General features: G+C 43.6%; 1 protein-coding gene across 1 annotated transcript in view; it reads right to left on the reverse strand.

Moving 5' to 3' along the window:
• The window catches only part of LOC135506184 (MAM domain-containing glycosylphosphatidylinositol anchor protein 1), a 430,085-nt gene that overhangs the window by 133,860 nt on the left and 269,523 nt on the right, over window positions 1-26,702 (reverse strand). The window contains exon 7 of the mRNA XM_064925672.1: window positions 9,267-9,536. Coding sequence (XP_064781744.1) covers window positions 9,267-9,536 — 270 coding nt within the window. The remainder of the gene's footprint in view (window positions 1-9,266; window positions 9,537-26,702) is intronic.

The raw sequence follows: 26,702 nt of genomic DNA on the forward strand, positions 1-26,702 counted from the left end.
CACTCCAAAAGGCTTGCGGAGCCATCATCGACTCAGTGGGTTCTATCCAACATGTCTCTGGACTTACTCACTGTCACAGTCATACTCTGGACCTAGTTTTGTCCCATGGAACGAATGTTGTGGATCTTAATGTTTTTCCTCATAATCCTGGACTATTGGATCACCATTTTATTACGTTTGCAATCGCAACAAATAATCTGCTCAGACCCCAACCAAGGATCATCAAAAGTCGTGCTATAAATTCTCGGAGAACCCAAAGATTCCCAGATGCACTTCCAGACTCCATCCGCCTACCCAAGGACGTCAGAGTACAAAAATCAGTTAACCACCTAACTGAGGAACTCAATATAACCTTGCGCAATATATTTATTTCGATTTCATTTGCGATTTTCATGAATAGGAAAAGTTTCTATGGGTATTTATGTCCATTGCGTTATGCTAATGCCTTTGAGGCTATGATTACGCTCCCGGATACAGGTTTGCTCGTCGCAAGAGGTTAACCGCCATTCTTCAATGGAAATGCCTAAAAAGACGTCACAATGCTGTAGACACCTTGGGGGATGCGTGGAAAACGTATGCTCATTCGTAGCTCATTCACAGCCATATAAGGAGTCATTGGCACGAGCATCGAGCAAACCCGTATCTGAAAGCATAATCATAGCCTCAAACGTATTAGCATAACGCAGCGGATATAAACTTTTCCTATTCATGAAAATCGCAAATGAAATGAAAGAAATTTATTCAAACACAATCTTAGCCTTTTGTTAACCTTGTGTGACAGCAAGTCTTTTCCTCTTGGACAAAAATTATAAGAATATGGAGCGTTATGAAGTTATGAAAACTGTTTTTTTTGCAAATGTTGAACTTATAATATGGCTACTAATACTGGAAAAGCTAAGTCAAAGTCCAAGTACAGATTTGACTATATTCTTGCAGAAAAATGTAATGTGAATGTAAATGTCTCCTTCATGATTTGCCCAAATGTACCTGGGTGACTTCACACTAAATGTCATATAGTTTGCTCATACGTGAAGTTATCCGTTTGCTTCCATCTTGTGGACACCATTGGAATTACAACCAGAGTGATGGCAGATGTGGAACCTTTCTGTTGCATTTCAAAGATGATGACAGAATAAAAAATAGTTGTTTTTTCTTTGTATTTTCTTCTACCAGATCTATTGTTTTATGTACTCCTACCTTCAATTCACAGTTCCACAAACTTCAAAGTCTTTCCTTTCAAATGGTGAATATGCATACCATGAATATGCATATCCTTGCTTCAGGGCCTGAGCTACAGGCAGTTAGATTTGGGTATGTAATTTTAGGCGAAAATTGGAAAAAAAGGGGTCATATGCAAACAGGGTTTCACAGATCTCTGTATCTGAGGACAGAAAACATAAAAAGAAGCAGGCTGCATTATACTCAAATTAGACAGCATTGAATATTAAATCAAATCAAATTTGTCACATGCTTACAAGCTTTCCAACATTGCAGTTAAGAAAAATATTTACTAAATAAACAAAAAATAAAAGAGCAAAAATAAAATAACAATAACGAGGCTATATAGAGGGGGTACTAGAACCTAGTCAATGTGCGGGGGTACATGTTAGTCGCGGTAATTTAGATAATATGTACATGTAGGTAGGGGTAAAGTGACTATGCATAGATAATAAACAGCGAGTAGCAGCAGTGTAAAAAAGGTTGTCAATGCAAACTTAATGATGGTGTTGGAGTCATGCTTGGCCACGCAGTCATGGGTGAATCAAGGAGTACAAGAGGGCACTAAGCACGCACCCCTGAGGGGCCCTCGTATTGAGGATCAGTGTGGCAGATGTGTTGTTGCCTACCATTACCACCTGGGGGCGGCCCATCAGGAAGTCCAGGATCCAGTTGCAGAGGGAGGTGTTTTGTCCCAGGGTCCTTAGTTTAGTGATGAACTTTGAGGGCACTATGGTGGACGTGAGCCACGACCAGCCTTTCAAAGCACTTCATGACAACAGACATGATTGCTACGGGTCGGTAGTCATTAAGCAGGTTACCTTGGTGTTCTTGGCCACAGGCGCTATGGTGGTCTGCTTGAAAGATGTAGGTATTACAGACTCAGACAGGGGCAGTTTAAAAATATCAGTGAAGACACTTGCCATTTGGTCAGCGCATGCTCAGAATACACGTCCTGGAAATCAGTCTGGCCCTGGGCACTGTGAATGTTAACCTATTTAAAGGTCTTAAACATATTGGCTACGGTGAGCGGGATCACACAGACATCCAGAATAGCTACTGTTCTTATGTATGCTTCAGTGTTGCTTGCCTCGAAGCATGCATAGAAGTCATTTAGTTCGTATGGTTGGCTTGTGTCAATGGGCAGCTCGTGGCTGGGCGTCACTTTGTAGTTCGTAATAGTTTGCAAGCCCTGTCACATCCGATGAGCGTCGGAGCCGGTGTAGTAGGATTCAATCTTAGTCCTGAATTTACACTTTTCCTGTTTGATGGTTTGTCTGAGGGCATAGCGGGATTTCATATAAGCTTCGGGGTTACAGTCCCACTCCTTGAAAGCAGCAGCTCTACCCTTTAGCTAATCCTTAATCAATGGCTTCTGGTTGGGATATGTACTTCCGGTCACTGTTGGAAAAAAGTCATCGATGCACTTATTGATGAAGCCGGTGACTGGTGTGGTACACTCCTCAATGCCATTGGATGAGTCCCGGAACATATTCCAGTATGCACTAGCATAACAATCCCATAGCTTAGCATCTGCCTCACCTGACCACTTCCTTATTGAGCGAGTCACTGGTACAATCTGTTGTAATTTTTGCTTGTAAGCAGGAATCAGGAGGATATAATTATGGTCAGATTTACCAAATGGATTGTTAGGGAGAGCTTTCTACATGTCTCTGTGTGTGGAGTAAAGGTGGTGTAGAGTTTCTCTGGTTGCACATGTAATATGCTGGTAGAAATGAGGTAAAAATGGATTTAAGTTTCCCTGCATTGAAGTCCCAAACCACTAGGAGTGCCTCTTCTGGATGACCATGTATCTTATTTGCTTATGGCTTTATACAGCTTGTTGATGGTGGTCTAAGTGCCAGCATTGGATTGTCGTAGGAAGGTGACAAGTTTGGACACATCTACTCATTCCAGGGTTTTTCTTTATTTTTACTATTTTCTACATTGCACAATAATAGTGAACACATCAAAATTATGAAATAACACATATGGAATCACATAGTAACCAAAAAAGTGCTAATAATATCAACAAATATTTTATATTTGACATTCTTTAAAGTAGCCACACCTTTGCCTTGATAACAGCTTTGCACACTCTTGGCATTCTCTCATCCAGCTTCATGAGGTAGTCACCTGGAATGCATTTCAATTGAATGGTGTGCCTTCTTAAAAGTTAATTTGTGGAATTGCTTTCCTTCTTAATGCGTTTGAGAAAATCAGTTGTGTTGTGACACGGTAGGGGTGGTATATAGAGGGGTGGTATATAGAAGCCCTATTTGGTAAAAGAACAAGTCCATATTATGGCAAGAACATCTCAAATAAGCAAAGAGAAACGACTGTCCATCATTACTTTAACCTGTCTAGGACTGGAACCCCGTTGCGCCAGCGGAACCCCTCGCCAACAGCCAATGAAATTGCAGGGCGTCAAATTCAATCAACAGAAATCTCATAATTCAAATTTCTCAAACATACAAGTATTAGACGCCATTTTAAAGATCACATTCTCCTTAATCCAATCCGAATGTGGTGGATTAATACGCAGCCCATGCAAAGATACAGTATCTCTCGCTTAAACAGACATATTTTTATGGGGATTTTTTATTATGCTAACTATTTTCAGTGGGGGCGCGGACATTAACTCTAGGGGGTTTTAACACGGTTTAACACTGTTAATCATATTAATTTGTGGTTTGAGTGGATTATCCCTTTAATATCGATGGTAGCCTAGCCTAGTAGTCTCGTGTGTTGCACAGCTCACGAGACAGCTGTAACACTACTTGCAATACATTTAACATCTTGATTTAATGATTTTATATTAGTCACATTGTTAGTTTATAGCATCATTATCTGCAGAAGTAGGTTCCCACTGGGCACAGATATCAATTCAATGTCTATTCGACATTGATTCAATGTCATTTAATTGAAATGACCTGGAAAGAACTTTGATTCAACCAGTGTGTGCCCAGTGGGTTAAGGCTTTACGTTTTATCCATGTTTTTACCTACGTGTCATACATTTTACATATTTAGTCCCTCTGTCAGTTCATCTGTTTATTCTAGTAAAAAAGATTCCAGTAATTTGCTATTGTATTGTATGCTAGTATAACAATGTAAACGTGTTACATGAATAATCAGGCATTCTCTTGACTTGTATGTTCTTCATATAACTTCAACACAATTATATTTCCATGTCATGTGCTTCCACTAACTTCTCTTCTTCTTTGAATCAAAATGGTGGTGTACAGACCAATATTAGATACATTACCGCCACCTACCGGGCTGGAATTCCCTGGAGACTATGGACATGTTCTAAATTCTGTTCTCTAGTCTACATGAGTGGAGGAAATAAATGTGTGCTGAGTGTATTTCAGTTTGTTCGTATGATTGCTTCATTCTTGTCACATATTACCTTCTGCTATTTATTAATCTAGTTTCATATTGGAATAAATGATGTCTTACAAACTGTCTAAATCATCGAGTTAAACTATACTGAGTATTACAAAATATTAAGAACACCTGCTCTTTCCATGACAGACTGACCAGATGAATCCATGTAAAAGCTATAATCCCCTGTTGAATTCATATCCCCTGTTAAATCCACTTTAATCAGTGTAGATGAAGGGGAGGAGGCAGGTTAAAGATTGTTAAGCCTTGAGACAATTGAGATATGAATTGTGTACATGTGCCATCCAGAGGGTGAATGGGCAAGAAAAAACAGGGTATGGTAGTAGGTGCCAGGCGCACCGGTTCGTGTCAAGAACTGCAACACTGCTGGGTTTTTCATGCTCAATTTCCTGTGTGTATCAAAAATGCCCCCCACCCTCCCCGAGGACATCCAGCCAACTTGACACAAATGTGGGAAGCATTGGAGTCAACATGGGCCAGCATCCCTGAGTAACGCTTTTGACACCTTGTGGAGTCCATGTCCCGACAAATTGAGGCTATTCTTAGGGCACAACTAAATATTAGGAAGATGATCCTAATGTTTGGTATACTCCGTGTCTATCTTCTTCCAGTAGAGTCAGGTAGGAGCTCCAAAGGGTATGTAGGGAGGGCCATCATGTTTTATGTATTTTTAATCACGGGAACTATCATGTGTTGTGCTGCAACTGCTACTGCCGTGGTAATCACCCTGCAACTCTTACTGCCAAGGTGAATTCTCATGTTAATTCATGATTTAGCTCACGTCCCTGTATCATTTGCACATTATTGGCATGTTGCTTGTATCGCTGGCAGAGCACACGTTGAGATTGTAGTGCTATATTTCCTAATGCTTTGTTGTTTCACTATTGCCCCATCAATGCCTGGCCTGAGCCTCCCAAAACACTTTGGATGTCTGGGCACTTGCTTGCAGTGTGCTTTATTCTATTGTTGTAAACATGTGTTTGCACACAAACCCTGTAGCTTATAGTTTTACAGTCATCCATAGCTGTCATGCACATAAAACATCTAGGTTAGGCAATATCTTAGGTGTCCTATATTTAAGGATAGTAGTAAGCCTAGTTACACGTGCATATCATTCATGCTTGTACATTGTGTGTATGCAAAGTGTCTTATACCATTATACCGCTCACTCTGCTATAGTCATTTTGTAATGCTGTGGGTCATGAGCTTTCTGCACAGTAGCTGAGCGTAACTCATATTTGACACTATCATGTTGGCAAAATGCTTTGGTCCGCTATGTGCACCGTTCAGCAGGAGAGCAGCATGATATCTTGTGCTAATTGGATGGTGTCTGTCGCTGGCTGACATTATTACTGGGTCGCTTCTAATCAGAGTTGTCGAGAATAAGCTCTCTCAAACAGAACGTTTCATTAAAGGTGATAAAACGCTTGATTGCCAACTGCTGATCACCATATGGTGTTTAACAAGCCATCAGCATGCTAGGTAATGCTAGTATCAACAGCCATCCAACACAGCTGGAAACTATAGCTAGCCTTGTTTGGTCATTGCACCACAATATAGGGTCAGCTTCTCCACTAAGGTCCAGTATAAGAACTTGACATTTGAGGAAAATGGTTTTGGGTTAAGGTTAGGGTTAGGGTTAGTGTTAAGGTTAGGGTTAGGGTTAGGGCTAGGGTTAGGGTTAGGGTTAGGGTTAAGGTTAGGGCTAGGGTTAGGGCTAGGGTTAGGGTTAGGGTTAGGGCTAGGGTTAGGGCTAGGGTTAGGGTTAGGGTTAGGGTTAGGGTTAGGGTTAGGGTTAGGGTTAGGGCTAGGGTTAGGTTAGGGCTAGGGTTAGGGCTAGGGCTAGGGTTAGGGTTAGGGTTAGGGTTAGGGTTAGGGTTAGGGTTAGGGTTAGGGGGCTAGGGTTAGGGTTAGGGTTAGGGTTAGGGTTAGGGCTAGGGTTAGGGTTAGGTTAGGGCTAGGGTTAGGGCTAGGGCTAGGGTTAGGGTTAGGGTTAGGGTTAGGGTTAGGGCTAGGGGCTAGGGTTAGGGTTAGGGTTAGGGTTAGGGTTAGGGCTAGGGTTAGGGTTAGGGTTAGGGTTAGGGCTAGGGTTAGGGTTAGGGTTAGGGCTAGGGTTAGGGTTAGGGTTAGGGTTAGGGTTAGGGTTAAGGTTAGGGTTAAGGTTAGGGTTAGGGTTAGGGCTAGCAGCTGTAATGTTAATATGATATACGTAGCCACCATTGGTTGCTGTTTTTTTTTTTTAGTATATTGTATGGAGTTTTATCCTTTTTGATGATAATGCATGTTATGGCTGAGCTGTGCTGCTGTGAACCAGTCTGATGTCTGCTCTTCTCTCTGTATAATGTGTTCTGTTTATATAACCAGGTCTGCTTTTCTATTCCACATCTGTCTGGCAAATGCAACCTTCCTTATCAATGGCCCGATGGCAGGCTTTCAGTTCATCGGTTTGTAGTCTGCTCAGGAATCCACCTGACTACCTATTCTTCATGGCCTACAGAGCAGCGACCAACTTCCATATCAAAGAGTATGTCTCCTCTCTCAGTAGTACAAGTTGTAGTTTCACGCTAAAGCAATGGTGTACAATAGAGCCCTTAGTATCACAATGCTCGATGCTAAAATGATACATATTATCTAAAGTCAGAATAACAACTAGGTTTTTTTAAACAATGTGTTGATAACTGGGAGAACAACTAAAGTAACAAATATAATATATTCTATTCTAAGGTATATTACATTTATTAAAAAAAAATAAAACACTATATTTAATTACAGATGAACATCCTAACCCTTCCTTATGCAAAACCATATCTGACACATCCGATCATACAAAATAATTGTACAATTGAATCTTAACTATTTTAAAATGTGGGGTTAATTTGCTCATCTATGGCCAAAATATTGGGTCAAATGACATTCATTAGACCAAGGATTCATTATTCATTACAGCTTAATCATTTAATGCATTAACTGAATAGTTTAGTTCCAAAACTTAAAGAACACTCTGAAGCTCCTTTCTTGAAGCGTCTATATTACAATGGTCTGCACATCATATAAATACAATTGGTTATTTGACAGCATACTACGATTCCCATTTCAACACGCAGGGTGCAATCCTCTGTCCGGGGCTGCTAGGTGTCTAGTGATTACTGCTAGCAAGTACATCCCTGACAAAGTAGTCTAAATATATGACTTTTGGTTTGTAATCACACTATAATTATAATGCTCACTCGCAAAATGTATTAGAATTTAGTTGCTAGTAGAATAATGTACAATGCAAATGTCATGGGTGAAATACTTTTTTTATGTTGTTTTGGAACTAAAACCCCCTTGCATAATGTAACACCTTTTTCTTACTTGTATTCCCATAGTTCACTTCGTTAGAAGAAGCCATGCTGTCGGCATTTTCTCTATCCTCTCGCTTGCTTCTCAAAAGTGGCTTGCGCTGTGTCAGCTGCATGCACAAGTAGCCTGGCTGGCTTACTACTGCCCCATTGAAGATTTAGAATGACACACTCGATCCTATCAATCCATATATGACGTGAGACACATTTCACAGAAGTACCGAAAGTAACAAGAATTCTAGTACCTAACCTTTTTTTCGTGTTCTAGTATCGAAAAAAGTACTGACGTTTCAGTTTACCATGTGGTGATTTACAGCACAGCATTAGATGAGTAGCTTATTTTTAATTTACCAAGATGGCAAGTTCATCTTGCCTCAGCGAGGTCACTGGGCAGTGAGTAACATGAGAAATAAGCCTACTCTTGGTTTTCTGAGAAGCTGTCTCAGTATGGCGTGCCTTAACAAATTTCATATTACAGTGAGCTCCAAAAGTATTGGGACACTGACACAAGTTGTGTTGTTTTTGCTCTGTAGTCCAGCACTTTGGATTTGAAAATATATAATGACTATGAGGGTAAAGTGCAGAATGTCAGCTTTAATTTGAGGGTAATTTCATAAACTGTTTTGAAATTCCATCACTTTTTGTAGCGGACCAAAAGTATTGGGACAAATTCACTCTGTGTATTAAAGTAGTGCAAAGTGAAGTATTTGGTCCTATATTCATAGCATGCAATGACTACATTGTCTGTTTGTCTGTTTTTGTTTGTGAGTTATTTTACATGAATATTACAAAAATGTTGTACCCAAGTGAAACAGGAAGCCATGGAAGGCCACACTATAGTTCCTTAAAATTAGATTAACTTTTGTTTTCAAGTAGAATGTTAATGCAGATTTGATTTAGTTAGATTTTATTTATGAGGATCTTTTGGGGTGGAAATCATTTTGACACCTATCTTTTAAAGAAAACAAATACAAATATTATAAAACTTTACTATATCATTTTTTTTCAAGGTTCCTGTCTGTGTAAGTGGGCGTTCCCTTTCTCGCATGAGCTCACGGTTCCTCCATAATATCTGGCATGCTCACGTGAGAGAACAGCTGGCTCTAGTCTGCTTATTGTTCTCTCCCCACTCGCCCCACCTGCCCTGAGCAGAAATATTTGCCAGTGAGATGTCTCCCTATGCGGCAATAAGTAGACCAGAGTGGCCCCGCCCAGATCAGAAAAAATTGGAAAGCCAGATGTCCCCCTTTCTCTTCCGTCTCTCACTGTATATCAAATAGACACACACACACACACTCACTTCGGACGAGGAGGTTGACGTTCCTCTTGGCCGGGTTCCCCACGTTGTTGACCGCTGTGCAGTTGTAGAAGCCTGAGTCGGCGGGCGTGACCGAGCGCAGTGTCAGAGTCCCATTCCTTACCAACGAGTTTCTCGGCAATGGGTTGGGGTAGCGCGACCAGGTGACAGTGGGCTTAGGGAATCCGGCGGTCACCTCACATGACAGGGTCACGTCTTTCCCGGGGTCCACCACCAAGGTCTCGTTGACCGACAGCCGTAGAGCAGGGGGAGCTGAGGGGAGAGGTGGGTGAGAAGAGTGGAAAAGGTGTGAGTTTGTCATTTTTTAAATATGCGTCCGGTGAGTTGTCTACATTGTTGTTAGGATGTTGGCTAGTTGACCGACAGCCAGAGAGCAGGGGAACTCAGGAGAAGAGGGGGAGAGGAGAAGGTGTTAGTGTGTACATTGCCAGTAGCTAGTTCTTGTTCCGTTTTGACTTCTCACACATGCAAGTGGACACACTGATAGTGATAACACACAGATTCACGCACGCACACACACACACATACACACACAGATCTGCCTTCCAGGCAAGTTCTACTCTAAACCCAGAGCTGTGTAGACATTAGCTGTAGCTTATATCTTTAGCTCTGTGTCAATCTTTAACCACATTCATTAACGACTCCATTACAACTACCTCTCCAGGAGTACCCAAACAACTAGACACGCTTTTAGATGACTTCGGGCTAAATCAATATCATTTTTCAGAAGGTAAGATTGTAGCAGTGGGCTCACATCACAATTTGACTGTGTGGACAACTAAATAGCAGCCTGTCGATGTGCCCTTGAGCAAGGCACTTAACCCTAATTGCTCCTGTACTGTAAGTTGCTCTGGATAAGAGCGTACGCAAAATGACTAAAATGCAAATGCGCGGTATCTGAAAGGGCTTCGAAGATACAGTTGACTCATTGGATCTATCTGTATTGATTTGGAAAGCAAGCTCTATTAAATGACACCTCTACCTCTTATTTATATTGATCTAGAGACAGACGGAAAGAATGTGCGCATCTCATTTAGTCACTTTAACAGGCATTCATTTAGAATAGATTTGTGTCCTCTTGGTCTCTTTATAGTTATACTCTCCTTAGAGCATTAGTCGGGAATACTTTAAATTAAGTTGCTCCTAAACCTTTGTAGTACAACTAGTAACATAATTGTATTAACATTTGTAGTACTTTAGTAGCAGCAACCTCTTAAGGATCACACCTTCTTTTTCTATTTTTGCCTAAAATGACATATCCAAATCTAACTGCCTGTAGCTCAGGACCTGAAGAAAGGATATGCATATATAACACATTAGATCTGGTAAAAGATAATACATTCGTAAAAAAAATGTGTTTCCATCATCTTTGAAATGAGGGGTCCCGTAGAGGCTAATTGCAAATTAATTGCATGTTAAGAACAAGTTTCACGGCAGACATTGTGACAGCCATGCCAAGTGACAAGCTACCAAAACTAGCACAAAGTCAAGTTTTCTTGTTTCATAGCTGTCCTTTAAAAAAAGAAGAGTAGAATGACCTGAAATACAGCATGGCGAGAACATCGAAGAGGGCAAAACACTCCAGAACACCAGACAGAGATCGATAGCAGCTCAACACATTGGAAATACAGAGGGCAAAGCTGGGAAGAGTGGAACAAAATACTGTAGAGCAGACAAAGGAGGAAAAAACGGGTAAGTCCAAAGGGACATTAATCATCAAAGTTGTCGTTTTGACAGAACACACACACAGACCTAGCCGTCGGACTTAAGGTAGAAAGAATGGCTGTGGACGGCTTTTCAGTCAGGCCATGGAGTCACACATCCCTAATGGGCAGAACTTGTTTGCTGTGGAGTATAGTAGTGCATACAGAAAGTGTGTTAATACTTGATGGTATGCCAAGGGCCTCCCGGGTGGCACAGTGGTTAAAGGCGCTGTACTGCAGTGCCAGCTGTGCCACCAGAGACTCTGGGTTCACGCCCAGGCTCTGTCGTAAACAGCCCTCGCCCTGGAGGTCTGTGGGGCGACGCACAATTGGCATAGCGTCGTCCGGGTTAGGGAGCGTTTGGCTGGTAGGGATATCCTTGTCTCATCGCGCACCAGCGACTCCCATGGCGGACTGGGCGCAGTGCATGGTGTTTCCTCCAACACATTGGTGTGGCTGGCTTCCGGTTGGATGCACGCTGTGTTAAGAAGCAGTGCAGCTTGGTTGGATTGTGTATCGGAGGACACATGACTTTCAACCTTTGTCTCTCCTGAGCCTGTACGGGAGTTGTAGCGATGAGACAAGATACTAACAATTGGATACTATGAAATTGGGGAGAAAAAGGGGGTAAAAAAATAAATAAAATACTTGTTGGTATGAATAAAATGTAGGACATATTATGGAGGTTGTTATGAATGATACTGCAATACGGTCCTGACTTGTTTCATGAAGGCGTTATGAATGCCCTATGCACCATGAAGTAAAGTATAACAGATATATTTTGTGTATGGAGGGGGAAATTATGTATGTTCACATTTGCCATGCATTTGCCATACATTTGCCATGCTTCCAGGAATAGCAAGAGTCAAAAGGTTAACCACATTTAAAAAAACAAAAAACAATAATGGACTTACAAACCTTTTACAATCCACAAAAAAAATACAAAAGGTTGGTAGGTTTTAGATTTGGGAGAGTGCAATAGCTTTTATTTGATCAAGTTTTTAAATGAGCAACTTTATGTGTCCACTTTTTGGATATAAGACTCCAGTCAAAGTAGTGCACTATATAGGGATTAGGGTGCTATTTGGTACGCCAACAGTCTTACTGTGTTGTAATTTTAATGAGTTACAGAGTTAATTGTTTACCATTAATTCATTGAGCTGTATCTAAAGATATTTTCTTTTACAATTATTTACAAATGTAAGAGTAATTGTATTAGAATTCATGTGAAGGAGATTGAGAGTGTACATATTTCTGTTGTATTTGATTACGCTATTGAATGCAAGTACCAGAATGCCTTATGACAGGAAGTAAAAATAATGTGAACGAGCCCAGTGACAAGTTATATTCCCTGGCTTCCGAACCAACTTTCTTTAATTGTTTTGTAGAATTCAAAGTGGTAAAATGTAACGTGAACAAGTATTATTACTAAAAAGAAGCTTTCATCTCACAACCTTTGAAGATAGTTATTCTATATTTTTGGTGCCGAAACCCGGGAGTATGAACTGCGACGAAGATCAGAGGGATGAATTGGCTGAAATGTCAGAGGAGGAACATTGGCATGAAGTAGAAAGAATGCAACGAAAGCGGGGTACCATCCGAGGTGCCACAACGCAGACTTTTGAATAAAATTGACGTGGAAATAACCCAGTCAAGTCCAGATACCGATCACTTGAGTACATTGTTGGAATTGCTGTTGGCTAAGGAGGACAGCTTGTTTGAGAAAATTAGAAGAAAAAAAGTCATAAAAAAACAGGATCTCAATCTATTACAAGCACAGGTGAGTGATGCTAACTCAGACAGATCTCAGAGACAATCAGTTCGGCTACCAAAGTATGTGGCAGGAGTTTTGGAGCCAGTATCAGACTGCTATTCACAAAATGATTCACTGTGCAATAAAGAGAAGTTTACCAACCGGGAAACGTATCTCACTGGACCTGCTGCAAAGGCAGTAGCAGGACTGATGTTAATAACAGGCAGTAACTATGATGATGCAATCGCTCTGCACAAGAGCAGATTTGGAAGGAAAGATCTTGTGATTAGTGCTCACATGTCAAAGCTGCTGAATCTCACTCCCGTGAAGATATCCTCTGACCTAAATGCCTTGAGGCAGCTATATGATGAATGTGAAATTCAGGTTAGGAGCTTGGAATCACTGGGTGTAGTGTCAGAAACCTATGGAAGTCTACTATGCCCAATCTTACTGCAGATGATTCCAGAGGACATAGCTCGTGACTATAGTCATCAGAGAGGAGTAGATGATGAATGGAAAATGTCTGAGATCGTCAGTTTCCTACAGAAGGAGGTTCAGAGCAGGGAGAGAGCACTACAAATGACAAGATCATGAAACCAACAGAAAGAGAGCAAACCATGGAACAAGTCATGCTCCTCCGATGAAATTATAACAGAAAGACCCAACATGCAATCTGCTGCGGCACAACACTGTCTATTCTGTGACAGTGTAGACCACAAATCAGAAAACTGCCCTGACACAATATTGAAGCACGCAAAGAGAAATGAAAGAAAATGGAAAGATGCTTTGTATGTTTAGGACAGAAACACATACCAAAATTATGTAATGTCAAAGACATGTCATGTGCAACATGTGGAAACAGACATCAAATTGCTGTGTGTACCGGTAAGAGGAGTGAGATGCGAGATCCTACTGTTTCTGCAGATGATGATGATGTTTCCTCAGTTACTCCCCATTCAGTGAAGATGAAACCAGATTAACAGAACACTGAACAGCTATAAACGACAAAGGCATGGGTAAGAAGGCCCATCGGGCAGGAAGATAGCACGTTGCTTTTTAGATGGAGGTAGTCTGAAGTTTCATACATGAACACCATGTGAAGAGCCTGAAGCTACCAGTAATCAGACAAGAGGCACTCACTCTTCACACGTTTGGCTCCTCTGCTCCAGCAATGTCCCAATGCAACACAGTGAAAGTCATCTTGGAGAATGTCTGGGACAAACAGCAGAGAATTGAAATAGAGGCAATTGAAACCTCACAAGTGTGCACAGCTGTGATGAAGGTTTCTAGTGAGCAGATTCAACATTAGCTCTATAGAAAGGGACTGCAGATCGCAAACTTTCCGGGAGATAACAATGATATTGAAATTTCTGTCCTGAAAGGAGCAGACTACTACCGGCAGATAGTATCAGGCCGAGTGGAGCGACTGACAGAGACACTGGTGGCTTTAGAGAGCACCTTTGAATGGTTGTTGCAGGAACCAGTGTCCATGTCAAGTGTCGCTGAGGCAACATGCATGTTCATCTGACATGATGAAGACACACTAGTCTCCAAACAACTGCATGCATTCTGGGAGCTTGAGTCTCTGGGTATCACAAGTGAGAAAACACAAAACGAAGAGGAAAATTAGGCTCTACAGAGGTTCAAGAGAACAACCACCTTCAAAGATGGACGATACCATGTGAAGTTGCCATGGAAACGAGAAATGCCAGAAATCCAAGACAACTGCAGAATTGCTAAGAAATGGTTTGAAGGACTGAAGAAAAGACTGAAGAAAGATGTGACGTTGTACAGCAGATACAATGAAGTAATAGAGGACTACTTACAACAGGATATGGGAGAGGACATGCCCAAGGACAATGCATCAAGCACAGACAACATGAAATACTACTTTCCTCACCATGCAGTACTCAGACAAGACAACGTGACGACAACACTGAGAGTGGTGTTTCATGCCTCGTCCTATGAAGATGGCTGTCCATCACTCAATGACTGTCTACTCACAGAACCTAACCCGAATCCGGATCTGCTCAGCGTTCAGACTACATGAGGTCGCATTCATGGCTGACATCAAGAAGACTTTCCTAGAGATATCCCTAGCAGAGAGAGACTGAGACGCTGTGAGATTCCTGTGGCTCACAGGCCCAACAATGGGAGAAAATAAAGAGGAACTGTGCGTACCGAGGATGAACAGAGTGGTATTTGGAGCTTCCCCAAGTACATTCTTGCTTGCAGCTACAATCAAGAAGCACCTGAAACAATATAAAACAGAACAACCAGAAGTTGTAGAGACATTGAGAGAGTTACTCTATGTAGATGACTTCATTGCAAGTTCACGCAATGTTGAAGAGGCTGACCTTGTGACAACTGCAAAGTGAATGCTGTCGACTGCAGGCACGGACCTGTGGATGACCAATTCTCCTGAACTGAAACCAAATGGGAGGAGATTATGACAACTGACCACCCGTGGGTGCTAGAAATACAAGGGGTAGTGCTGAAAGTTTTAGGTTTAGTGTGGAGACTGGGAACAGATGACTTTGTGTTACTGACCATTCTAAAGCAAAAGAAAAACACAACGTGAAGTGTTTTGCAGTCGTCTGCACTCATCTTCAACCCTCTTGGCTTCCTGACCCCCTTCACAATCAAGATCAAGTACATGTTCCAGGAAATGTGGGAGTCAGAGGAGACTGATGATAACAAGGTTCCAGAAGAGGTGAATACAGAACAAAAGCCCAGTTGCCAGGTCACTGTACCGCTCGCAGCAAACAGCACAGACATCACTGGACCTGTGTTGGAGCTTGAAAGGTACAGAAAACTGAAAAGAGTATTCAGAGTGACCGCCTGGATAGAGAGATCCTTAGCCAATGCTGGGTAATACTCATCAGGTCAGTGAAAACATGCCTGAGAAAGGTTCTTGGGAGAGCTTCACTCAACTTTGATGAGATTTAAGCAAAGTTCTGACAGAGGTTGATGCTATCCTAAATTCTAGGCCTCTGACCTTTGTGCACAATGAAGTGGATGAGCCACAACCCCTTACACCAGCACACTTCCTGGTGGGTAAAAGACTAACCTCTTTGCCGCCCAAGCCATTTCCACCTGACACTCAGTACCCAACGCTAAACAAGGAGGAAATGACACCCAGATGGAAGTACAGTCAGAGACTTGTGACCAGCTTCTGGAACAACTGGCAAAGAGTCTACTTACTGGATCTATAGTCAGCACACCGCTGTGACACACCACAGCCTACCCCACTGAAAGTGGGTGATGTTGCACTCATCAGATAAGATAACACATCCAGACTAACCTGGAAACTAGGAAAGATTGAGGAACCGTTTCCAGGCTGAGATGGCCTAGTTAGGTCATGTTCAGTTTGTACTGCCTCATGGACTTGTTGAGAAGGCCTATTCAGTTGATATACTGCTTAGAGATTTAGATGAACACAACGGTTCATTGGGGGGAGGATGTTGCAACTTTAATGTGTTACAGAGTTAATGTTTACAGTTAATCCATTGAGCTGTATCTATTTACATATGTAAGAGTGATGGAAATTGAGAGAACTATGTACATATTTATGTTGTATTGTTTAGTATTGGATTACGCTATTGTCAGTTAGTACCAGAATGCCTTGCTATAGGAAGTAAAAAAGACAAAGAATGTGCCAGTTATGTACAAGTGACAAGTGATTACCCTGGCTTTCGCTAGCAACTTTCTTTAATTGTTTTGTAGAATCTGAAGTTGTAAAATAGTAGTATTATTACTAAAAATAAGCTTTCATCTAACAACCGACATTGAGTCATTACTTTGAAGATAATTAGTTATTCTGTCATGTGTGCTCCCTCTACGGCCTCTATGTCACCAAGCTGCTTGTTATGGGGCACACCTGTCACCATCATTAAGCGCACCTGGCCGTCATCAGACTCACCTGGACTCCATCACTTCCCTGACTACCTTCCCTATATATGTCACTCCATTTGGTACCTTCCCCAGGGGTTATTGTTTCTGTTTCTGGTCTGTACGTTGTTAATGTTTCTTGTTTTGTTTTATGTTGTGTTTATTTATTAAAACACTCACTGCCTGAACTTGCTTCCTGACTCTTAGCGCACATCGTTACATATTCTATATACTGAGTTGAAAGTGCACATTTTACTTAATAGAATAGAGCTGCTTGGTCAGATTCAAACTACAAACTAAGTCCAAACCCCCACTTACTGGACTAACAAACACATATTACCTGGATAGTAACAATTTTTAATTTAGATTCACTGGCATGTTCAGGTTGCAATGTCATAGAACATTCAGATAGAAATGCATTGTCTAGAACATATATGACTTAGAATTTGGCATCATGTCAGCTCTTTTCATGACATTTCACTCTGAGACGTTATGCATAAGTATTCATTTAGAACCACTGGTCTATTCAGAAGGGTGCAACATTACAGAATATTCAGATATAAACACATTGTACAAATGCTGTATGACAATAATGCCGAATTGGACAGCATGACAGTTTTATTCATGACATTTCTTTTCTGCAACACTCAGAACATTTCCTCACCGAATATATCCCCCTCTTCGCTAATACTCGTCATGAATCTACCCAATGGAGTGCTGGGTCAAAGGTCAATGGTGAGAGCTGACTCCCACTCTAATCCAATGACAGGTGAGAGAGTGAGATGGAGGATATGCATCCATCTGCACAGTAATAACCTCGCTCCCCACTCCAATCCAATATGCTTACCCCTTTCTATGGGAAGTGATGGGGAACACAGTGGGGGGCTAAAGCTTTTCTCTTAGCCCCTGAATTCTCAGAGTAAAGGGATAATCTCATATCGAGACCCCGCAAAAAATAGGAACCTATTTATTAGAGAGACCTCATATCCCTTAGTCTATAATCTTCCTCTCTTCACCAGATTTCCATCGCAGTAATGAAAAGAGCATGTGGGGAGGCTGGCAGCTGGGGAGGAAAACACACATGAGACAGACACGGACACGGACACACAGATGTGCATACACACACGTGCACACACAGACACATCGGAACTGACACACACACAGACACATGTGCACAGACAGACACATCACAACTGAAGACAGGCACACACACACACACATTCACAAATCTTGCTATACCTCTTCAACTAACTCATTGTTAATTATTTTCGGAGGAGCAACAGATTTTCATAGTTGTTCATGCATGTATGTCAAGGTTTGAGTTAAATTGTTTCACATATTAATATTATACGTTTATAGCCATGCATTTACAAGTTATACACCAAATCATGACTTTCTTTATTATGTAACTAGAAAGAATATTGGAAACTGAAGCCATATTGGTCCTCAATAAAAACTCTTAGAGCCCAGAAGAGAACCTTCTCTTGCTTGAAGAAAAACTAAAAACACTTTGAAACATCCATTTTATAGAATGGTGCAAGGGGCATCATTTCCCTGATCTTATGAGCTCTTAAACATCAGTCTCTGCCTGTGTCCCAAATGGCACTATATTCCATATCTAGTGCACTTCTTTTGACCAGAGCCACATGGTCACTCTTCAAAAGTAGTGCACTAGATAGGGAATTGGGTGCCATTGGGGATGCACACCTATGTGCCAGGTCCACTAGAGCGAAGGTCCAATATAATTATTTAATGAACACAATACTTCATGAGTGTTATTAAAAGTGTCCTGATGCCACCTTTCTTAAGACTGATATCCCTCATAGGGGAAGTCCCCCAATCCGTCAAAACTACACTTACTACAGATTCGGTCTCAACAATGCGCCACCTCTCACACTGCAGGCCTTAATGCTCAAACCAGTTTTGTTTTTCAAATCCGCTTTCGACTAGTGACAGTCCAAACAGCATGTTACAAGTGACCAAATGGGATTTGTGTAAATTCAGACTGTAGTCATTTGCTAATATGGCTACACTAGTTGCCAATGTAATAGTGGGTGTTTGCGCAGTGCCATAAACCACAGATTTCCCATGTTATTGACCAGATAATCATGTGGCCTATTTTAACAATGAAAATAATTGTTTTCAAAAAGGTATTTAAAAAATGGAAGGCAGTTGTCTACTTCGCAGACAGAGTTCAGTGTGTCAAATTGGAGGGCCTGTTGTCCGGACTTCAGGCAGTCTCTATGGGGGTACCGCAGGGTTCAATTCTCGGGCCAACTCTTTTCTCTGTATATATCAATTGTCGCTCTTGCTGCTGGGATTTCCTGATCCACCTCTACGCAGACGACACCATTCTGTAAATATATGGCCCTTCTTTGGACACTGTGTTAACTAACCTCCAAACGAGCTTCAATGCTATACAACACTCCTTCCTTGGCCTCCAACTGCTCTTAAACGCTAATAAAACCAAATGCATGCTTTTCAGCCGTTTGCTGCCCGTTCGCCCACCCGACTAGCATCACTACCCTGGACAGTTCTGACTTAGAATATGTGGACAACTACAAATACCTAGGTGTCTGGCTAGACTGTAAACTCTCCTTCCAGACTCATATTAAACATCTCCAATCCAAAATCAAATCTAGAATCGGCTTTCTATTTCGCAACAAAGCCTCCTTCACTCACACCGCCAAACTTAGCCTAGTGAAACTGACTATCCTACCGATCCTCGACTTCGGCGATGTCATCTACAAAATAGCTTCCAATACCCTACTCTGCAAACTGGATGCAGTCTATCACAGTCTATCTATCACATCCGTTTTGTTACCAAAGCCCCAACATATTCGTCGCCAGACCCACTGTCTCCAGGTCACCTAGTCTATGCTAGGTAAGGCTTATCTCAGCTCACTAGTCACGATAACAACACCCACCCGTAGCACGCGCTCCAGCAGGTATATCTCACTGGTCACCCACAATCCCCAACCGATGATATGGTGTGTCGTCCACCCACTACAACTCCAGAAATATTAGATATTTAGAATCAAATACTTTTAGACTTTTACTCGAGTAGTATTTTACTGGGTGGCTTACTTTTACTTTCTATTAAGGTATTTATACTTTTGCTCAAGTATGACAATTGGGTACTTTTCCACCACTGAACATAAGAACTCTTTACTATGAAATCACCTTATAGAATACATCTTGACAGGGGGAAAGCCTTTTGTAATCACACCAAAAATAGCTGAATACAGCAACAGCTCAAAAGTGATTAATGCACACACAGACACAACAACAACCTCAATAACGCAATGTATCATAAGAAGTGACTCAATGCTGGCTGTCTGAATTAGCAAATACTTAAATAAATTGTGCCGTTTGTGCGATGAAACATTCATGTTTTTATTTTTTTTTATTTTGTCTTGATAGCGTTACGCCTCTTCCTCAATGCCACCTGAAGAGAACTGGTATACAAATGGCATCCTATTCCCTATATAGTGCACTACTTTCGAGAAGGGCCCGTAAGGGGAGTTTAGGTGCCATTTTGGACACAGGCTTTGTCTCACTGTTTGGCTTTGAGCTGGTGGATGTCATACAGTGTATGTAGCCTATGCATGTACAGACTGCCTTCAACATGGCCAGCGGTCACTACGAGTATCTGGTCATGGCATTTGGCCTTACCAACATGCATGCTGTGTTCCAGACTCTGGTAAATGTTGTTCCTCGACATGATGAACCGGTTCGTCTTCGTCTACCTCGATGACATCCTCATCTTCTCCCGCTCCAACCAAGAACACGTGCTCCACCTCCAACAGGTTCTCCAATGCCTCCTGGAGAACCAGCTTAATGTAAAAGCAGAAGAAGTGCGAATTCCATCGCTCCACCATCCCCCTTCTGGGTCACATCATCGCTGCAGGAAGTGTACAGATGGATACCGGGAAGGTGATGGTGGTGGTGGATTTCCCACGGCCTATGTCCAGTGTAGAGATGCAACCTTTCCTGGGATTCACCAACTTTATCACGACTTTGTCCAGGGCTACAGCACCCTGGCTTCTTCCCTGTCTGCACTCACATCTTCCAAGGTTCTGTTCACGTGGTCCCCAGCTGCTGACCGGGCATTCCGGGATCTCAAACACTGTTTTACCACAGCTCCAATCTTAGTTCATTCTGACCCATCCCGCAAGTTTGTGGAGGAGGCCGATGCTTCGGATGTCAGAGTGGAGGCTGTCCTGTTCCAGCGATCTGCCCTAGACCTCAAGTTACATCCATGTGCCTTCTCCCACTGCCTCAACGCTATGGAGAGGAATGATGATGTGGAGAATTGTGGGCTTCTCTCTTGAAGATGGCGTTGGAGGCAATGGATTCATTCCTGTGTACCGACCACAAGACCCTGGAATATCTCCGCATCGCTAAGCATCTCATATCCAGTTGAAACAGGCTGTTCACCCAGTTCAACTTCTCCCTCTCATACCGGCCGGGATCCAAGAATGTCAAGCCAGATGCGCTGTCACGCCGCTATAGCCCCATGGCTACAAGAACCTGAGACCATCCTTCCCACCTTGTGCCTGGAGACGGCACTTAGCTGTGGAAAAGGGGAGCAGGGTCGTGAGGAGCATTGTTCTCAGGCGAACCCCGGTGATAACCGGAAGTTTGTTCCTCACCATGTTGGTTCCTCCACACCTGAGTGGGCCCACTCCAGGCTTGCCTGCCACCTAGGTTCCCTTCGGACCCTGGCCTTTGTGCGACAACGCTATTGGTGGCCTACCATGGTTCCTGGCGTCTCCTCGTTCATCGCAGCATGCACGATCTGTGCACAGAATAAGACTCCTCGGCAAGCTCCGGTTGGTCTCCTTCAACTTCTCCCTGTCCCTCACCGTACCTGGTCTCACATATCCCTGGACTTTGTTACGGGTCTCTCCCCTGTCTGATGACAACACTGCCATCCTGACCGTAGTGGATTGGTTTTCCAAATCCGCCCACTTCATTTCTCTTCCTAAGCTACCCTCTGCCAAAGAGACAGCCCAGCTCATGGTGCAGCACGTCTTCCGAATCCATGGACTGCCAGTGGACATGTTCTCCGACCGGGGTCCTTAGTTCTGGTCCTGATCCTGGAAGCCATTCTGAACACTCATTGGGTTGTCGGCTAGCCTGTTCTCCGGGTTCCACCCCCAGTTCAATGGCCAGTCGGAGCGAGCGAATCAAGACCTGTAGACGACTCTGCACTGCCTTGCCTCCGCCAACCCCACAACCTGGAGCCAGCAACTAGTGTGTTTTGAATACGCCCGCAAAACCCTTCCATCCTCTGCCACAGGTCTATCGCCCTTTGAGTGTTCCCTGGGATATCAGCCCCCGCTCTTGCCTGAGCAAGAGAAAAAGGTTGACATTCCTTCGGCCCAGATATTTGTTCGCCGCTGTCATCAGACCTGGAAGAGAGCCCGTCGGCCCTTCTCAAGACCACCTCCAGGTATCGGCAACAAGCGGATCGCCACCGGACCCCAGCTCCCCGGTATCATCTCAGGCAGAACGTATGGCTGTCCACCCGGGATCTGCCCCTCCGGGTGGAATCCCACAAACTCTCCCCCCGGTTTATCGTCAATTTCCCCATCTCCAAGATCATTAGCCCCTCTGCTGTTCGTCTTCTGTTGCCCCGTGCCCTCCGTAAACATCCCAATGTCCAGAATGAAACCCGTCTCACAGCCCTTTGTCTCCTGTTTCCAGGCAACCTACCAGTGTGTTACCCCTTACTCCTGTCTGTTCCTGTTTTCTAGTTTTTCCCAGTTTGGACCTTTCTGCCTGCCCTGACCCTGCCTGCACCTTGCCACACCACACTGGATTATTGACCCCTGCCTGCTCTGACCCTGAGACTGCCTGCTGTTCTGGACCTTTTGCACCCTATATGGATTACAGACCTCTGAAAGCCCTTGACCTGTCGTTTGCCTGCCCCTGTACTAGTAATACACTTTTGTTTCTTCGACACTGTCTGCATCTGGGTTTTAACTGAAATGTGATAAATAAAGCATAGGGGAGGTGTGGGAAGGCGCCAATATACCACGGCTAAGGGCTGTTCTCATGTAAGACGAAGCGAGGATACAGGTCTTAGCCGTGGTATATTGGCAATATACCATAAACCCCCGAGGTGACATATTGCTATTATAAACTGGTTACAAACATAATTAGAAGCGTGAAAATTTATGTTTTGTCATACCTGTAGTATATGGTCTGATATGCCACTGCTTTCAGCCAATCAGCATTCAGGGCTCAAACCACCCAGTTTATAATAGGAGATACACTATATCTCCCTCTGCCTTGTGATTTACAATCTTCTCTCCATCTCTTTTATGTGTGTGTGAAGACCCTTCATTCACTTAGACTGTGTACCAAATGGCACCATTTATTCACTACTTTTGAGCAGCCCAGTTATTAAATCTGGCCAGGATCTTTCAGAGTCATAGAGCAGAAAGCAATGAGGATGAGATGTTTTGTATATCAAATACTGTATCTTGTATGCCAATGATCAAAAGAAACAATAACTTTTTATTTACTTGACACAGAGGACAAACCCACACCCACACCATTATCTCTGGGTCCTGAGAACTCTATCTACCGTGTTCATCTTATAGTGTCTCTGTCGTGAGTATTCTCCGTCCACTCATATCGTCATGGCAACTGGGACTGGGAACATCGTGACACCATCTATCGTCTAGGGAACCAGTCGGTAATTAGGGGCCCAGTCAATTATTAATCGGGGGAGCGGCGAGGGGTGGAGGGGAGATTAACGCGGTTAAATGACGCATTTAGATGGCTTCTTAACTAGCCGTTTATTAGCCTAGTTCTAACACAGTACCATAAAGCCTGAGAGGAAAAGGCAGTCATTGGTGGACCGAGAGTCTGAAGGGAGGAGAGAGACAGTCTTAACTGAATGTTGTTCAGGTGTCTTAAGAGCAGATCTATGTCTGAATTTTAAAAGGCGAGTGTTGAAATACTCACTTAAAACATATACATTGTTAGAAAAAAGGTTCTCTCTAGAACCTACAATTGTTCTTTGGCTGTCCCCTTGGGATAACCCTTTGAAGAACCCTTTATGGTTAAAGGTACAGATGTTAAATATTAATTTGATTACTCTTTTGTAGCTGATAATTTTACTGCAGCGCCTGACACTCAAACTTGTAGTGTATTAGAGGTTTAAAAAGGCTTTTGAAGTTTGTAATTTCCATGTTAAAATGTTATTTGCCCTAATGAAAAATGATTCAACCCTATTAATTAATCTGCATAATATTTCACATTTCCTGTTCCTGCAGAATAATTTTCCTGCTAGAGCAAACTGGCTCAAATTAAGATCCTATATCTGTAGAACCCTTTCCACAGAGGGTTCATAATTGGTAACAGCTGAATAATCCTTTTGGAACCTTTTTCTGTGTATACACATGTCATGTCTTGTTATGTCTGTTCCTGTCCTTTCTCTTCATTCTCTCTCTCTGCTGGTCTTTTTAGGTGACCTTCTCTGTCTCTCATTCTTCAGCTGCTCTACATCTCCTCTAACTAGCTCATTCACTCTTTCACACCTGTTCTCTCTTCCCCCTCTGATTAGGTCTCTATTTCTTTCTCTGTTCCTGCTACTTTCAGTGTCTGATTCTTGTTTGTGTTTTTTGATGCCAGAAGCAAGCTGTCGTCTCGTTTGCTTCCACCTTGTCCTGTCCTGTCGGAGTCTGCCTGTCAGGAGCATCCTGCACTATACTAACGTTCTTTTTGTTCCGCTGACAACGTTGGAAGAGGATTTATGCCAGTCCTGTATTTTCATTAAAGAACTCTTTTCTGTTAAAACCGCTTTTGGGTCTTCACTCAAGTTCATAACAGAAGAATCAGACCAAGAATGGACCCAGCGGCTCCGGACCCTTTTCACTCCGCCGTCGAGATCCAGGGAGCAATGCTAGGCAGACACGAGGAGGAATTGTCTGCTGCTCAACATGCCGTTGAGACCCTGGCCGTCCAAGTCTCCGACCTCACAAGACAGGTTCACCAACTCCACCTCGATCCACCGCCCACTTCCAGGGTTTCCGAGTCTCCGGAGCCCAGGATCAACAACCCGCCGTGTTACTCTGGGGAGCCCACTGAGTGCCGCTCATTCCTCACTCAGTGTGATGTGGTGTTCTCTCTCCAGCCCAACACTTACTCCAGGAGCGCAGCCCGCATCGCCTACGTCATTTCTCTCCTTACCGGACGGGCGCGTGAGTGGGGCACGGCAGTCTGGGAGGCGAGGGCTGAGTGTATAAACCAGTATCAGGACTTTAAGGAGGAGATGATACGGGTTTTTGACCGTTCTGTTTTTGGCGAGGAGGCTTCCAGGGCCCTGTCTTCCCTATGTCAGGGGAATAGATCCATAACGGATTATTCTATTGAGTTTCGCACTCTCGCTGCCTCTAGTGACTGGAACGAGCCGGCTTTGCTCGCTCGTTTTCTGGAGGGTCTCCACGTCGAGGTTAAGGATGAGATCCTCTCCCGGGAGGTTCCTTCCAGTCTGGACTCCTTAATAGCTCTCGCTATTCGCATAGAGCGACGGTTTGATCTTCGTCGCCGAGCTCGTGGAAAGGAGCTCACGTTCTCCGTTGCTCCCCTCTCCACATCACTGCCACCTGCCGCATCACTGCCACCCTCCTCCGCCGGCTCGGATGCTGAGCCTATGCAGCTGGGGGTATTCGCATCTCGGCCAAGGAGAGGGAACGGAGAATCACCAATCGCCTCTGTCTCTACTGCGGCTCCGCTGGTCATTTTGTCACCTCATGTCCAGTAAAGGGCCAGAGCTCATCAGTAAGAGGAGGGCTACTGGTGAGCGCAACTACTCAGGCCTCTCCTTCTGGATCACGCACTACCTTTCCGGTCCATCTCCGCTGGCCCGGTTCATCTGCTTCCTGCAGTGCCTTGATAGACTCTGGGGCGGAGGGCTGTTTTATGGACGAGACCTGGGCTCGGGAACATGACATTCCTCTCAGACAGTTAGGGGAGCCCAGGGCCTTGTTCGCTTTAGATGGTAGTTCTCTCCCCAAGATTCAGCGTGAGACGCTGCCTTTAACCCTCACTGTCTCTGGTAATCATAGCGAAACCATTTCTTTTTTAATTTTTCGTTCACCTTTTACACCTGTTGTTTTGGGTCATCCCTGGCTAGTGCGCCATAACCCTTCTATTAATTGGTCTAGTAATACTATCCTATCCTGGAATGTTTCTTGTCATGTAACCTGTTTAATGTCTGCTATCCCTCCTGTTTCCTCTGTCTCTTCTTCACAGGAGGAGCCTGGCGATTTGACAGGGGTGCCGGAGGAGTATCACGATCTGCGCACGGTGTTCAGTCGTTCCAAGGCCACTTCTCTCCCTCCACACCGGTCGTATGACTGTAGTATTGATCTCCTTCCGGGAACTACTCCCCCGGGGTAGATTATACTCTCTGTCGGCTCCCGAACGTAAGGCTCTCGAGGATTATTTGTCGGTTTCGCTCGACGCCGGTACCATAGTCTCCTCCTCCTCCCCCGCCGGAGCGGGGTTTTTTTTTGTTCAGAAGAAGGACGGGTCCCTGCGCCCATGCGTGGATTATCGAGGGCTGAATGACATAACAGTTAAGAATCGTTATCCGCTTCCTCTTATGTCTTCAGCCTTCGAGATCCTGCAGGGAGCCAGGTTTTTCACCAAATTGGACCTTCGTAACGCCTACCATCTCGTGCGCATCAGGGAGGGGGACGAGTGGAAGACGGCATTTAACACTCCGTTAGGGCACTTTGAATACCGGGTTCTTCCTTTCGGCCTCGTTAACGCTCCAGCTGTCTTTCAGGCACTAGTTAACGACGTCCTGAGAGACATGCTGAACATTTTTGTTTTCGTTTACATGGACGATATCCTGAAACGCGTCCTCCAGCGCCTTTTGGAGAACTGTCTTTATGTGAAGGCTGAGAAGTGCACTTTTCATGCCACCTCTGTCCCTTTTCTCGGTTCCGTTATTTCCGCTGAGGGCATTAAGATGGATCCCGCTAAGGTCCAGGCTGTCATTGATTGGCCCGTTCCTAAGTCACGCGTCGAGCTGCAGCGCTTTCT

Source organism: Oncorhynchus masou, chromosome 2 (genome assembly GCF_036934945.1).
Source record: "Oncorhynchus masou masou isolate Uvic2021 chromosome 2, UVic_Omas_1.1, whole genome shotgun sequence".
In the NCBI taxonomy this organism is placed as follows: domain Eukaryota; kingdom Metazoa; phylum Chordata; class Actinopteri; order Salmoniformes; family Salmonidae; genus Oncorhynchus; species Oncorhynchus masou.